The sequence below is a fragment of the Mchenga conophoros genome, linkage group LG18 (genome assembly GCF_057382185.1).
Source record: "Mchenga conophoros isolate Kocher_MC1m ecotype Shallow Benthic linkage group LG18, M_conophoros_male_GT1.1, whole genome shotgun sequence".
Classification (NCBI taxonomy): Eukaryota; Metazoa; Chordata; class Actinopteri; order Cichliformes; family Cichlidae; genus Mchenga; species Mchenga conophoros.
The window spans coordinates 20,244,074-20,258,158 of NC_140543.1; the positions used below are offsets into that span (position 1 = coordinate 20,244,074).

Consider the following 14,085-nt stretch of genomic DNA (forward strand, 5'->3'; position numbering starts at 1 on the left):
ACGTGCACAGTAATGGTTCCCCAAAGTCAAGCACAATTTCCATCCTTACCCCATCGCTTAGTGAGAGAAAATTACTGTTAGGCTGCACCTGCAGGGTGGCTGTATGAATAATGTGCTTTAATTTTTATTGTGTGACAGCATGTCTGATGCGTCAGGAAGCATCATAAAGCAGCAGGAATAAATCACAACATCTGTGGCATACAAACATATCACTGGCAATCAAAAAGGATAGACATCGCGCCATGGTCTGAAAAGTTAAGCCATCTTAGAAATGCCTGTTCTTTTTATTGGCCACCAGGTGGCGACACCTGTGGTGACAGAAATACACCCAGAGCTATAGAAAACAGCTTTCTGACTAAACGTCTGTAAACACCTGATGAGTAAGTTGTACTCATTTTGGGTTGTACTGAATAAAAAATTGAGGCCTATGCTAGATTGTTAGCCAATGAGTGTGTGCTCTCACAGTCAGACCCAGCCGCTCTCTTGTCACATCCAATTTCAAAACACCAAGTTCATGTTGTTGCAACCTGCTGCATCAGCAGTTTCTGAATAGATTGAAACTGACAGCAAATTTACTGGCCTCAAAATATAAGACACAGAAATACTTTGTAAGTGAACTTAATGCCCTGATAATCAAGCCCTAGATTTCCCTAGACTTTGGTCATATTCCCTTTTGACCAGAAGCACTTTACTAGAAAGACTGGATTCTTTTGTAGATGATGTTAATCCTGTCTCCTGTTTGCCTCTGAAGTCAGATGCCAGAGCTGGGAGTGACGTCACTCCTAACCTGAGAGCATTCCAACAGTAAAGTTGAAAAAGTAAAGAAAAACAGGAACGTTTTGCTCCTCAGTAAGGTAGAGCCAGCATTACAGCAATACAGCCATTGGTTGGTTTTTTGCACTTAAAAACAAGCTATAGCACGTTCATAGAGCGGGCCTGGTCAGTGTTCTTCAGATGGAACGTACCATGCTCACACAGCAAATTGTTAACTACCCAGCATAGGAGCTAGGTGTGAATGACTCTAACTGGAGTCCTGTTGGCTTCTTTTCAAACTCTCAAGACTACCTTTAACCGGATAACTGTAAACCTACACAGATGACTCCAGCATTGGCACAAACTGCCAGGCTTGTAAAAGTGACAAATTCTGATTTTACTTCAATGCCTAACAATTGTTTCTGGTTATTCTCTGTGTTGCCTCCAAAGTCCTGAGAACGACTGTTGACCTGCAGAGCAAATTACATTGCATGACACATCCTTTGCAATTTTTCAACAAATTGCGCCATGGACCGTTAGAGTCAGGGGAGAGCTCATTTTCTTAAGGCAAAAAATACTTAATAAATGATGTTTAAAAGCATGCCTTTGATATAATATCTAAAGTAACAAGCTTCTAAATACTGTAATAGAGCAACATTTTGACAAGCTGAATATTTTTAAGTCAAAATGGGGAACAGCAAGCAAATTTTAACTTCTCATCACTGGTCCTCCGCCTTTTTTTCCAGGGAGTCGCCTATTTGCGACACCTCAGAACTGCGCCCAACACCTGCTAAATGGAGAGACTCTGAGCGGCATCTACACCATTTACATCAACAGAGACCCCAGCCAGGGGGTGCAGGTGTACTGTGACATGACCACGGATGAAGGAGGCTGGATTGTAAGTGGGTGTAAAGACAGCTAGTGTATAATTATGTACCAATCTGAGTATAGGATGTACTACTTTGATTGGTTGATCTATAACCTCCATAGAGTTTTGTTAGATGCGTCTTGTGTTGTTATATGTGAACACGCCAAGACAAATTCCTATGAGCCGTGTGGTTCAAACGGTTTCAATAAACCTTATTGTTCTGCAGGTATTCCAGCGTCGTCAGAACGGCCTGACGGACTTTTCCAGGAAGTGGAGTGATTATCGTGTCGGCTTTGGAAACCTGGAGGATGAGTTCTGGCTTGGTAAATCTCCCACTAGATAACGATTATATAAACTGTGGTTCCAAAGCAAAGGTTCACTCATTATGTTTAGTTGTCAAATGCAAGACAGAGAAAAAAAACATATTGAGTTTCTGAAAGTCTGCGGGCTTGGCTAGAAACATATGTTGCATCACTCGGTGAGGTTAAGGTGGCAGGGGTGAGATTATCTGCATTTATTTGTTTTTCTTGGGAAAAAAACTGACACTGATTGACTTGTAGGTGAATCGCACATTTCACAGGTAAGGTCAGGTCTGCCACCGTCGTATTTCAGCCTGTCACCCTGCCCAATATATTTCAGCTGCATTTTATGGGCAATATTGAGCTGCAAGCTGCCACCCATTTTGTTCAATTTCTGCTGCAGTTTTCTGAAGGCTGTAACACTCTCTCTGTCTACACCCTGTCCCCCATGACTGAGGTGGATTTAATAGGTACAATCAATAGAGGTTCATAGCTTTCACTTGGTTTCAATTGATATATCTGTTTTATGGAGAGGAAAGATGTCTTCAATATTTTGTGCAGGCTGTAAAGTCCTTCTCGTCAGATTTTTCACGTTGTGCAAAGACAGAGAGTCACGCCGCTCATCTCGTCTTTTAGCACTTGACTTCACAAAGTCTATCCGATTCATTACTGGAATCTCTGAAAGCTCATTTCTCTCCGAAATGACTTGGTAATTGTTTTTTTAGCGTCACTCTGATCCAAAGACAAAAACAACAGAACGTCCTCACTGCTTTGATGGACGGCTGAATACTTTTCACCCAGCCCCCCCCCCCCCCCCTCCAAATCTCATTATGAAACAATAATTATATTCATTAAAAAATGTGCAAATGACTCATGTTTCTTCATGGGCCAGTTTTTGTGTTATTGTTTTGGTGCAGATGATTAAAGGAAAAATATTACATGAATATTTCATCAAGTGAATCAGGACCTTGAGTGGAATGCTTTTTTGAACTTTTTGATTAAAGAAAGAAATAACACGGCGGGGAAATTTTACGGCATTGCATTATCACCAGAAGGAAGCCTGCTACTTTGATGACACATTTTGGATAATAATGCAAGATAGCTGCGGCATCCATTTGTGACTAAGCACGCTGTAATAGGTAAAAGCATAAAGGGATTTTTTTTTTTTTAAATCTAACCCATCATGAGCTGACAATATAATATAATCCAGTAAAAGAGTGTACAGTTCTTGTTGAGCATATCAGATTTGTTTGGGGTGGGGGTTTCACGCTGGCTATTTTTAAAGATTTATTTTGAGTTGTTGTTGAGCCGAATTAAATAATATTGTCAGCTGTTCCTGTTACTGTTATGCACACAAGAGAGCGCGTTCAAAGGTAGCTCTTTATCTCAACAGGAAAAGTTGGATTGCTGTCTGCTGGTATGAATTAATAATTTATCTGTTTTTGTATTTCAACAAAGAAGAGAGGAAATTACTCCCGGAAGCAAAGAGCTTTTGATAAAAATATTAAATATTTTTGTAGGATGATACTGCACACACACACACACACACACACACACACACACACACACATAGAATAAAGAGAGAAATCCCTCTCCTTTGCACACTGTTAAGTATTGAGTGTGGATAGTGAACTATAAAGTGACAGGAATGTTTTTTCTCTTTCTGATGGAGGCACCTGAAGGCATCGCATAGAAGCTTCCTGGCACAGATCTGAAAGATTGTTTTTAATGGCTATGTCAGTACAATACAGTCTAAAGATGCCTGAGCGTATCTGGCTCAGTGACTACATTTCATCTGACCTGTTTCCACTACAGCTGAATCAGCTATAATTTGCCCTCTCGCCGATTCTGAGCAGGCCCCGTAGAACGGTACCTTCATCTCCAGGGTCTTCCTTTACTTTCTAGGTGCCTCCCAGGATACACTTTCCCCCATTCCATCCTATTTCTTCTGGCTGCGCTGTAACTTTGTCCTCGGTGCACAAAAGGAGCTTAATGTAACCTCAGGGTGTGGAGCGTCAAGAGCGGCCCCATAAAGCAAGACAGATATGCTGACAGCACAGCACACAGAAGCCTCAGCTTTACAGGTCTTAACACAAAATGTTGAGACCAGAACACTAATTTCTTTAGTGTATTACACTTATTTTAGTTTTATAGTTTTTAATTTTATTTACACTTTATTAGGTTCTGTTCAGCTGCTCATTAGCACAAATATCTGATCAGCCTATTACATGTCACCAATTCAGTGTATTTAGGTATGTAGACATGGACTAGAGCAGCGGTCCCCAACTCCCGGGATTGGTACCGGGCCACGAGAGTCGAGGCTTGGGTGTGAAATTCATCGTTTTCAGGGTTTTTATTGGTTTTTAAGTGTTATTTTTTAATCGTTTTGTCATTAACTCGGTTTCCCTGGGTCTTTTCCCATGTGTTATGAATAAATCTTCTTCATTTTTTGGTACCGGTACTGGTTTCATTTTGTTGTTTGTATCCGTGACACCTTAAAGCCCGGTCCGTGAAAATATTGTCAGACATAAACCGGTCCATGGCGCAAAAAAGGTTGGGGACCACTGGTCTAGAGGACTCGCTGAAGTTCAAACCAAACATCAGAATGGGGAAAAAAGGAGATGTACTTGAATGTGGCATGGGCTTTGGTTCCAAATAGAATGGTATAGTATTTCAGTAGCACTCATTACAACTAAGGTATGCAAAAAAGCATCTCTGAACACACAATGCGTGTGTGTGACAGAGAAATCAAGGCTATAGTTCACATAGGCCACTAAAATTGGACAATAGAAGATTGGAACAAATTCTTCCATGTATTACTTTTTGTATTAGCGCTGTTAGTTTTTATTCCAGTTAACTCCAGTTTTTTTCTGTTCATCCACGGGTTAAAATTATTGTGAGCAGGAAACCATTAGCACAGGAATCACCAGAAACATTACTGATGGCTTTCTGCTCTTCAGCTGCCCTCGTAACACCATGACAGCATGATCCGGTATCCACCTACAGACACCATGAAAATGAAACTGCTGATCAGAGTGCAGCCATCACTACATATATCGCAGGTTTTTGAAATGTGTTATGAAAATATTATGTGTGAAAAGGATCCGAGGAGGCGGAGGAAAATGATCACTCTGGGGTCGGTGAAATTTGTGGTGTAACTGATGTAAGGCCTACTTTTATAACTGTAATGAATGCTTAATTTAAGAACAAAATCCTCAGGGTTTCCTTGCAATATGCAGTGTTGCCCCCCTGGTCAATAACACTAATTGTCTTTTAATGTCTTTACTGCCTAAAATGCATGTAAAAATCAATCAAACTCTACATAAGGCCCAGTGTCAACTTGTTTCTCCTGAACGAGCAAAGTCTCTGATGACAGGAATTACACTGCTTCGCAAAGCTGATTGTGAAATGAAATGCTGGTTTTAATCGCTGCCCTCATCAAGCCCCAACACAGCGAATGTTGCATTTTTTGGAGTATATTATGTGTTATACATAGACATCTGTTGCTAGCCAAAATAAACAAGTAGAAATGGACATTACTTCCTCCCAAATCACTGATCGGAATATCCCTGCACTCCTAAATGTTACAGGGAGCTGTGTTCATATCAATTAAGCTAATTGCTATGTTTCTGTTGCGTCTCATTCTGGCGCTGTAGTCGCTCTCATTTCACTTTTCACTGTGTAAAGAAGTCTATCCTCATAAAAACGTGAAGGTTATCGTCCTACAGATGGTCACTGCAGTTCCAGAGTAGGTGACCTTCACTCCTCTTTCAAGAGATTAGGTCACCGTCTTAGCCCTGGAGAGCCATTGCAGGGAACATTTAGCTAATCACTGCCTCTGCACACAGAATAGCAATATACCAACCATAAACATTGATACTAAATCCACTCAAACTGAAAAGAAGGAGCACTTAACGGGCCAGCAGTAAAGAATATGGAAATTGAACTTTCATTATTATCCGTTACAGCTTGAGAACAGCCATTTTTATTGCAGCTCTAGGCCAATCTATTCTCCCCCACCCCCGCTGACCTTAACCGGTTTATCCCGAATCCAATGCCAGTTTGATGATGTCATAATGGAGAGAAACGCACAGCGACTGTGTGCGATTTGCGATCATTATCCCCTGCTCTCGATTTTTCTTTAATCCCCCTATTCCTTGTTTCTACTTCATTGTGAGAGAAATGTAGTGGTAATAAAATTTGATGAGATGGTAATATTGGTAGTATAATAGGAGAAGAGCGCAATAGTGTTTCACAATGCATTTTTAATTGCCTCAGTTTGGAATAGAGCAGTCTGATCCCATAAAAGTGTTGGAAGAAGAAAAAAGAAAAACGATGTGCGACAGATTAATTGCTGATAATGCGGTGATATGCTATGGATATTAGAGATGACTGAGTGTTAAACACAGTTTTATTATAACAATAGCTTTTCCCCTGTCACCCTAAGTGCCTTTGGGTTGTAACATAGATTTTATCTACTTTCCATTGACATATTACAGCAGATTTAGTTTCCCTGCTCTCCCCCGATTTTGACTTCCTACTTCTTATCAGCGAAGGCTTGGGGATTTTATTTTATTTATTTGCTGCTCAAAATGTTCCAAGGGTTCAGAAAAAGTGCATGTGTGTTTCTGTCGGAGGTTAAGCAGGGAAGGAGGCTCTTTTTCCAAATGGGTGCTTGTTGTAATCTGATAGCGAAGGCAGTTCCAATCGCTCAGGATAGTGCGGGGCCTTATCGGCTGTCGGGGCTCAAACGAGCCCCCCGTATCTGCTACCTTTAAGATAGAGAGCAAAGCTGCATATCTCGCAAACTTGGCATTTGCCGGAGGGCTGGTGGTGACGGTGTCCACCGGCCGACACTGCCAATCATATCCAGTAGAGCCACAAGGCCAGCTGATGAAGACGCTTGACATCGGGCCTGTGAAGATTGTAACAGGTGGTTAAAGCAGTCACATGAGAACATCTCGGGGCGATTAGGCGTTTGCAAACAACAAATTGTAAATTGTTCTGTGAATTCTTTTAAGGGCTTTGCCTTATCTCGGCAGCACAGTCTTCATTTAAATCTGCTACTGCTCATTATTGCCTATGCTTGCACATCTTGGTGATGTTTCTGTTACAGGAAAGTCTGACTAAACCTGAAATCTTTTTTTTTTTTTTTGGTGATCGAATGTTGGGGTAATTCAGACGGGAAATATAACTCAGTTTGAATCTAAAATTGCACATTTCTCTGCAGGTCTAGACAACATCCAGAAGATTGCCGCTCAGGGACGTTATGAGCTGAGGATTGACATGAGGGACGGACAGGAGTCAGTCTACGCTAATTATGACAAGTTCTCCATTGGAGATGCAAGAAATCTCTACAAGCTCAGGATAGGAGAATACAATGGCACAGCTGGTAATTTATATGTATTATATATATATATATTTATATATATATACCCCAAAATAGCCAGTGGTGACATTCAGCGCTGTCAGTTTTTGCTATATGACCCTCATTTTATGTCAGAATTGTCCCTATGCCTCTGCCATTTTTTTGTCGTTGTAAACCTGCCTCAGCACTCCTCCACATTTCCATTCCTGTCCACTCAGTCTGTTAGTGTGACAATATACCACAATTACCCATGATGCCCTTATGTTTATGATCGGAATTCTCTCTCTCTCATGATAAACTCAAAGAGCCTGAAGTTGGGACATTTTTCCTCTTACATCTTCCTGTCACCCTCCTGCTTTTATTGGCTCATTTATGTCCCGCTGTTATTCACAGAAGTTCAGTGTTTCTTAGGAAGCAGTACTAATATTAAAAGCTCTCTACCTCTCTCTCTCTGTTGTGATCCCAGGTGACTCTTTGAGCTACCACCAGGGTCGGCCCTTCTCGACAAAAGACAGAGACAATGACATCGCTGTCACTAACTGTGCGTTGTCATACAAAGGAGCCTGGTGGTACAAGAACTGCCACCGGGCTAACCTCAATGGCAAATACGGCGAGTCCAGGCACAGTCAGGTCAGTGCTCATATATACATATTAAGTGATGAAAAAGAAATGATCCTGAATGAATGATATATAATTTTGACAATTTTGTGGTGCAAGTTTTTTTTTTTTTTAAAAGAGGGCAAAACTATTGTGTTTGTTATTTAAAACATGACGAAGTCTCTTAGAGCAACCTGAGCTCCGAGAGGTTTATGCTAGTTTGACAGTATGTTCAGGACACAACTTCAGTCGGTGCGACCGGAGATAGTTATTTTGTTTTTTGTGCTTCCTGATTTCATTTGTGTTTATGTTAGAAAATATGATGTAAACCACTCTATTTTTCCTTCTGGGATCACCTGGCTGAGTCACACTACAGTAAAAATAGGGTGGCATCCTCCTTGCAATTAGGAAAAATTGTGGGGTTTTTTTGCATCAGGTGAGTTGTTACAGCAAAGTTTGCAATGCCTGGAAGAAGGCAACCTGTCTCCAAACAGCCACAATCTGACTCCAATCACTCTCAGACAATTTCCACATTATCACAAGACCGCTTGAAATTGCAACTTGACCCCATTCGGTTGCAAATTGATTGCCGTTTTATTGTCACCTTGATGCAACAAAGTCAAGGTAGATGCAGATGACTGCAAGTGGTCACAAACCTGAACGATGTCCTGGAAGCAACTGTTTCAGAGGCAGCACGATCGCAAATTCAACACACATGCGATAATTTGTTTGCGGTCTCTAATCACTGCTTTCCTTTTCATGACTGTAGCGTGAAAATGTAACTGTCAGCTCATTGCAATGGGAATGAAATTCAGCACAGTTTAAGTGTTTCCATTAGAAATAACAGATGAGAAGTAGTTGAAGGGAAAGTTGTTGATAGCCGTTTTGTGGGTTATTGAGTATTTTGGCCAGCGAGTCAGTTGAAGTGTGCTTCCATGTCCAACTTATTTTATATACGTGGTGAAAACTTTTGAAATGTCAACACCAGCTGATGCTATGGGATTAAAACTGAAGCCATGAAGTTAGACATATAGTGCATGTAGATGTTCTTCGCCCACATCTTCACACAAATAGTAAAAGAGCTTTGCAGTCGTTGTGAAATACCTCTGTTCAGATTATCGGCCAACAAATGTTTGTGCCGAATATTTTTGATGTTGCAGCTAAATTTTGATCTTTTAAACGTTACAGTTTTGTCCTCTTAGATATTTTTTTTAAAATCTTTTCATAATGTGTTCTGCGAGACCACGCTAACCTTGATCTTTCATGACCAAAATTGAATGACTTCATTCTTGAATCCACATCAACTTTGTGCCAAATTAGCTCCCACGAGGTGTGCAATGGATACCACGTTCACAAGAATAGGAATCCTTTGAAAACTTCATTCAACCTTACTGCATGAACGTGCCAGTTCTAAGTGGGAAAGTTTTTAAAAATGTGGGTTTTTTTTGGCTATTTGAATGAATCAAGCCTTAAAGTAAGTGCCATCTTTTGAAAAAGGTTGCGTTTTGAAAGTGTATCTTGGCATTTACAAGTCTCACTTTAATGGGATCCAATACAGAACAGTGATTAAAGGCTAAAACTTGTCATTATGAAAGGGTAATAATTAGCAAATGAAATCACATGGAACTTGCTACCAGCATCCATCTTGATGAAGGAGTTTTTTAATGAAAGGTCAAAATTTGAAGGACCAAATCTGCTACACTACTCGTCTGATTTTAATGAAAGAGGATGGCGCTTAAGACTAATTTGTCAAGAGATACGCTTTCATTTCCCAGTAAGTTCAAACAATTCAAGCATTTCAAGTTCCTTTAAGGAACGGAACAAATTGTTAAATGTGAGATTAAAAATAAAAAAGCACTGGCACCCCAGCCAAACACGAAAATGGACACTTTTTTGTGTTTTGTACATGTGATGTGGGATAATTGAGGGCTTTTCGTGTCCCTTCTGACTGGTGTGTGGTATTCCTCGTTTTGCTTGCTTCATAGTGAAATGGCTCAATGTGTTGTGTGAAGCCGTGATTAGGATTTTTGAGCATCGCCGCTTCTCCCACTCTGCTCCCGTGCCTTCCTCTTCATCTGTTAATGACATGAAACGGGAACAGGTGGCAGCAGAGATGTTTGGCCATAAAGACATGCGGCGAAAGAAATGTTGGTGGTGATGGGGATTAGAAAGGCTAGACTCAGGCTGTAATTACACCAGGGTCGTATTTTTGCTAGCTATTAAGTCAGGATTCCTATCATCCTGGATTGAATGCTTCATTTAAATGAAAACTACACTTAAATAGAAGCATAACTTTTCCATCTTCAGAAATATCTCATATCTCATGTGCTCAAAAAAAAAATAAAAGAAGAAGAAGAAAAAAATCCTGTTGATCCGAGCTGCTTCCCAAATTGTACTTCTCGCTTTTTTACAGGGTATCAACTGGTACCACTGGAAAGGCCACGAGTTCTCCATTCCCTTTGTGGAGATGAAAATGAGGCCGTTCAATTTCCGCAGCATCAGCAGCAAGAGGAGGCGGTCTGCCCCTGTATAGATGAATCGCCACGATCCAGCCCAGAGTCATGGATAAATGGAGTTCGGATGTTGAGTTTTTGCTATTCGCGTGCCTCACTGACAGGAGCAGCAGGCTGGGATGTGACCGCGGCAGGGCAACGTTAGTGAGGCTCAAAGAAGAAGCAGAATATGACAAAAATCTACTAATATTTTATTAAAACATTAACAAGAAGATGTTATAACCACGGATGTAATCATAAAATAGCAGCGAGGCTCGAGCAATGTCCGAACTCTGTTGATCTCTCCACCTGCCCAGCTTTAGCTGTCTTACCCTGCTGTACTTCTGCCCAGAAGTTAGAAGACACTGTATGTAATTTATTAAATACTATGAATGAAAATGGTTCTGTTTGCTGTATAAAACAAACAAAAAGACAAAACAAGAGGAAAGGCAAACCAGGAAGCTTTGTTTTTTTTTTCTTTTAATCCGTGATTTGTCTTTCCCTACGATGTGCTCAGAAGCGCCCTCAGGAGTGAGAGCTAGCATTATTTTAACCGTTACAAAATAACACTTTTAACTAAAAGAAAAAACAAAAAAAACCTGTATATGCCCTTAAAACCCTCTGTAAAATATATATCTATTTTTATACCTGATATTGTGACAAAGTCCATTTATTTGATGCCTTGGTTTTTGACCCTATATTAAAATTAATATTAATTTTCTGGATAATTAGCATTAAAAAACAAAACATTCACAAAGCAGTGCACCAGCAGCAGCTTCATAACCATCTACTTTATTTTTTTCATTATCTTATGGATTATGGATTTTAAAGCAGAATAAAACGATTCTCTTATTATTATCATTATTATCGTTGTTATTATTATTATTATTACTACTACTGGTGGCCACGCTGAGACAGTATTTGCACTGTGAGTGGGAACACAGCAAAGCTATTGTTGGTCATTCACTTCATTTCTTCGGTTGCTAATGGGCATTAGATTTTTCGAGCTCGTCTTCTTGGCCAAAAATAACAATCTCTTAATTGCTTTTTGACCCCTGCTATAGATGCTCTGATTGCTTGCAGAGATGGCGCTGATAGATGCAACATTTAACCAAAGATCTGCATAATAACGGCCCGGCCTGCTGTTTGGAAAGATGCCAGTCACCAAAGTCACTGAAGCAGCTTTTTCCACCCTGTGTTAATAAGAGTCCCACTTTTTCAGGGACTTTTTATGGTAACTGTGTCCCCAGGCGTAATTTTATGCATTATGATCGCTAAATTCTATGCAGGGGAAAGTCAGGGGTACAGCGCATGTTTTGGCCCACCTCTCTCCCACTGCTGGCTGAAAATGAACCTAACAAAGAAAGCAGAACAGTAGGTGGAGAGGAGCCAAGTCTTTCTTCTGTGCTCTTCTTTTACTCGCTTCACAATTTAAGCTCCCTGGTGAAACAACAAAATCAGCAAACACGGCTGAGCCTGTATTCCTTTTTAGCTGGGCGGGTGTAATCTGCAGCGTGCCCACCAAACATTTTGCTTTAATTCACCGCTCACAGAGTCGCACAAAGTGTTGGGAGCCAGTTGGTTTTCTTGAAGTTGTTTTCTTGGAGTTTTGCTGGCCCCTTTTCGGGGGGGAAAATGCCCTCTGCGGAGTCGGAAGATGAACCACACAGCAGTCCACGGAAATCGATGTCACCATCACTGCAAGCGACATTTGGTCTCACGATTGATAATCTGATTCTGTTTTTTTCAATTTTTGATCAGCTGGAAAGTGAACTTTTCTTTATTTCTTCACTTTTCTCACAGGAGTGAGCAAGCGACTTTGGCTCCTATTGCGACTTTGTATATTTGTCTTTATTTCTTCCCCATTTAGACTTTAAAATATTAGTAACTCTCCCCTCTATGAACTACTAACAATATACTCATGTAGATATAGAGCTGAAAACAGCTTTTGATGTGTTCCCCCTTAAGATGCAAACTAATTCAACAAGCCCTTTTGAACATCTCCATTTTAAGTGCTGTATTTTTAACCAGTGTTGTGGTGAAGGCTGGAGGGAGACTTGTGCATGTGGACTAAAATGCAATCAAGAGCCTGACAGTAAAAACCATATGTCCTGAGGATGCGTTGCAATCTGATTTGTAGTCATGTTTCTTTGTTGATCTGGGTAAAAGGTGCTCCTGAAGTTTGTTAGGTAGAAGATATAGATCACTTTGATTATCAGCCTCCAAGTCAGGTGATCACATGATCTCTCCTGAGTCTGATTTATGTTTCAGTGTCTAAGTAACTGCTTCAGGTCTAAGTAACTGCTTCAGCCCATCTCCTGTAGTGATTTATAATAGAATAGAGAATTATCTGTACTTATTTCATTAACTAATTAGAGGAAGTTTGCCTCATTGGGTTTTATGTACGAGGAACAAAGGTCGGGAAGCAGAAAAGGAACAGAAATCATTTGCATTGTGAGGAATACCTCTCACTGCGGATTATAAGGTGCTCTTAAAGAAAGCAAACGTTATATTTCCATTGATTTTGATTTTTTTCTATTTTGCAATAATCCTTCAACCGTTAATAACTTCACAGAACGAGCATTTTGTTTAACGTCATCCACAGATCCACATCCATTCTTCTTCTTTGCATTTACATGAGAAAACAAATCCAATGAAATTCTACAGAAAAACAGGGGCCTGAAATATTTTCTTGATATTATTTCCTTCCCTCATTACCTGAGATCAAGTTGTGTTGATATTTTTTTCCACATCTGGTCTATATTCTGTGTTTTATAAAATCTTTTCCACCTATTGCACAGCATCCGGTTTAAAAAGTACATTTTATCCCCATTGCTTAAACTTAAGACTCGTACTGAACTTCTTACAAGTTACGATACCACCTTTAACCAATGTTATGGCGATTATATGACCTTTTTATGCTACTGATATACTGACAGCATAATAATTAGGGCTGAGCCAAATGCTTCAAAGCTTGGAACCTGTCCGTCCTAGACATCACAAATCATACACTTCTCTTTTTTTCTCCTGGTAACCATTTACATTGAGTTAGCTAAAACGTTGGTGATGTTCTCTGTAGACACAATAGGACAATATTGACCTTGTGTCCATATATTGTATAATTACCCAGTAATGTATTTATCTCGACTGGCCCACTCACTTGAGAGGATATCTGCTCCCTTTATTTATTTCACTGCTATTTATTTTCCTGTTTCTTTGTGACTGATGTGACACAAAAACAACAAAAAAAAAAGAAAATGCTTTTATTTATTGGGTTTGTGTTCACAGATTACTTAACTGATATTGCCACCGTGGTTGGTAATAACTCTTATATAGGCAGATAATGTAACTGCATTCATTTGACAAATCTTGCCATGGAAATGTAAATGTTGATAAAATGTGATCTTGACTGTTTGAAACGCTCATGTAAGCTGAAACTAGGAATTATTGTTGGATAACCTTGGATATTACTGTCAAATTTAGCTCTAGTTTGACTTAAACATGTACTATATAGTTCCTTTTTTAATACATTTTCTACATATTAATAAAATATTCAAATAGTCTGAATCGGTGTCTGACTCTCCTTTTTGTTTCGTGAGCGCTGACTGCAAGCTGTTACATAAATTTGATGACACAATGAACTGCTCACGGGGTCTTTAACTTGCTTGGATGTATTTGCTTAATAGACACTCATTTTTGAGTCACATT

General features: G+C 39.9%; 1 protein-coding gene across 5 annotated transcripts in view; it reads left to right on the forward strand.

Annotated features, from left to right (window-relative positions):
• tnr (tenascin R (restrictin, janusin)) overlaps positions 1–13,944 on the forward strand; it is a 220,427-nt gene extending 206,483 nt beyond the window's left edge. For all 5 annotated transcript variants that reach the window (XM_085256075.1, XM_085256079.1, XM_085256077.1 and 2 more), the window contains 5 exons: positions 1,500–1,651; positions 1,848–1,944; positions 7,151–7,312; positions 7,755–7,918; positions 10,299–13,944. In XM_085256075.1, the coding sequence (XP_085112201.1) occupies positions 1,500–1,651; positions 1,848–1,944; positions 7,151–7,312; positions 7,755–7,918; positions 10,299–10,418 (695 nt within the window). In that variant the 3' untranslated portion in view covers positions 10,419–13,944. The remainder of the gene's footprint in view (positions 1–1,499; positions 1,652–1,847; positions 1,945–7,150; positions 7,313–7,754; positions 7,919–10,298) is intronic.
• Positions 13,945–14,085: the final 141 nt, after the last annotated feature.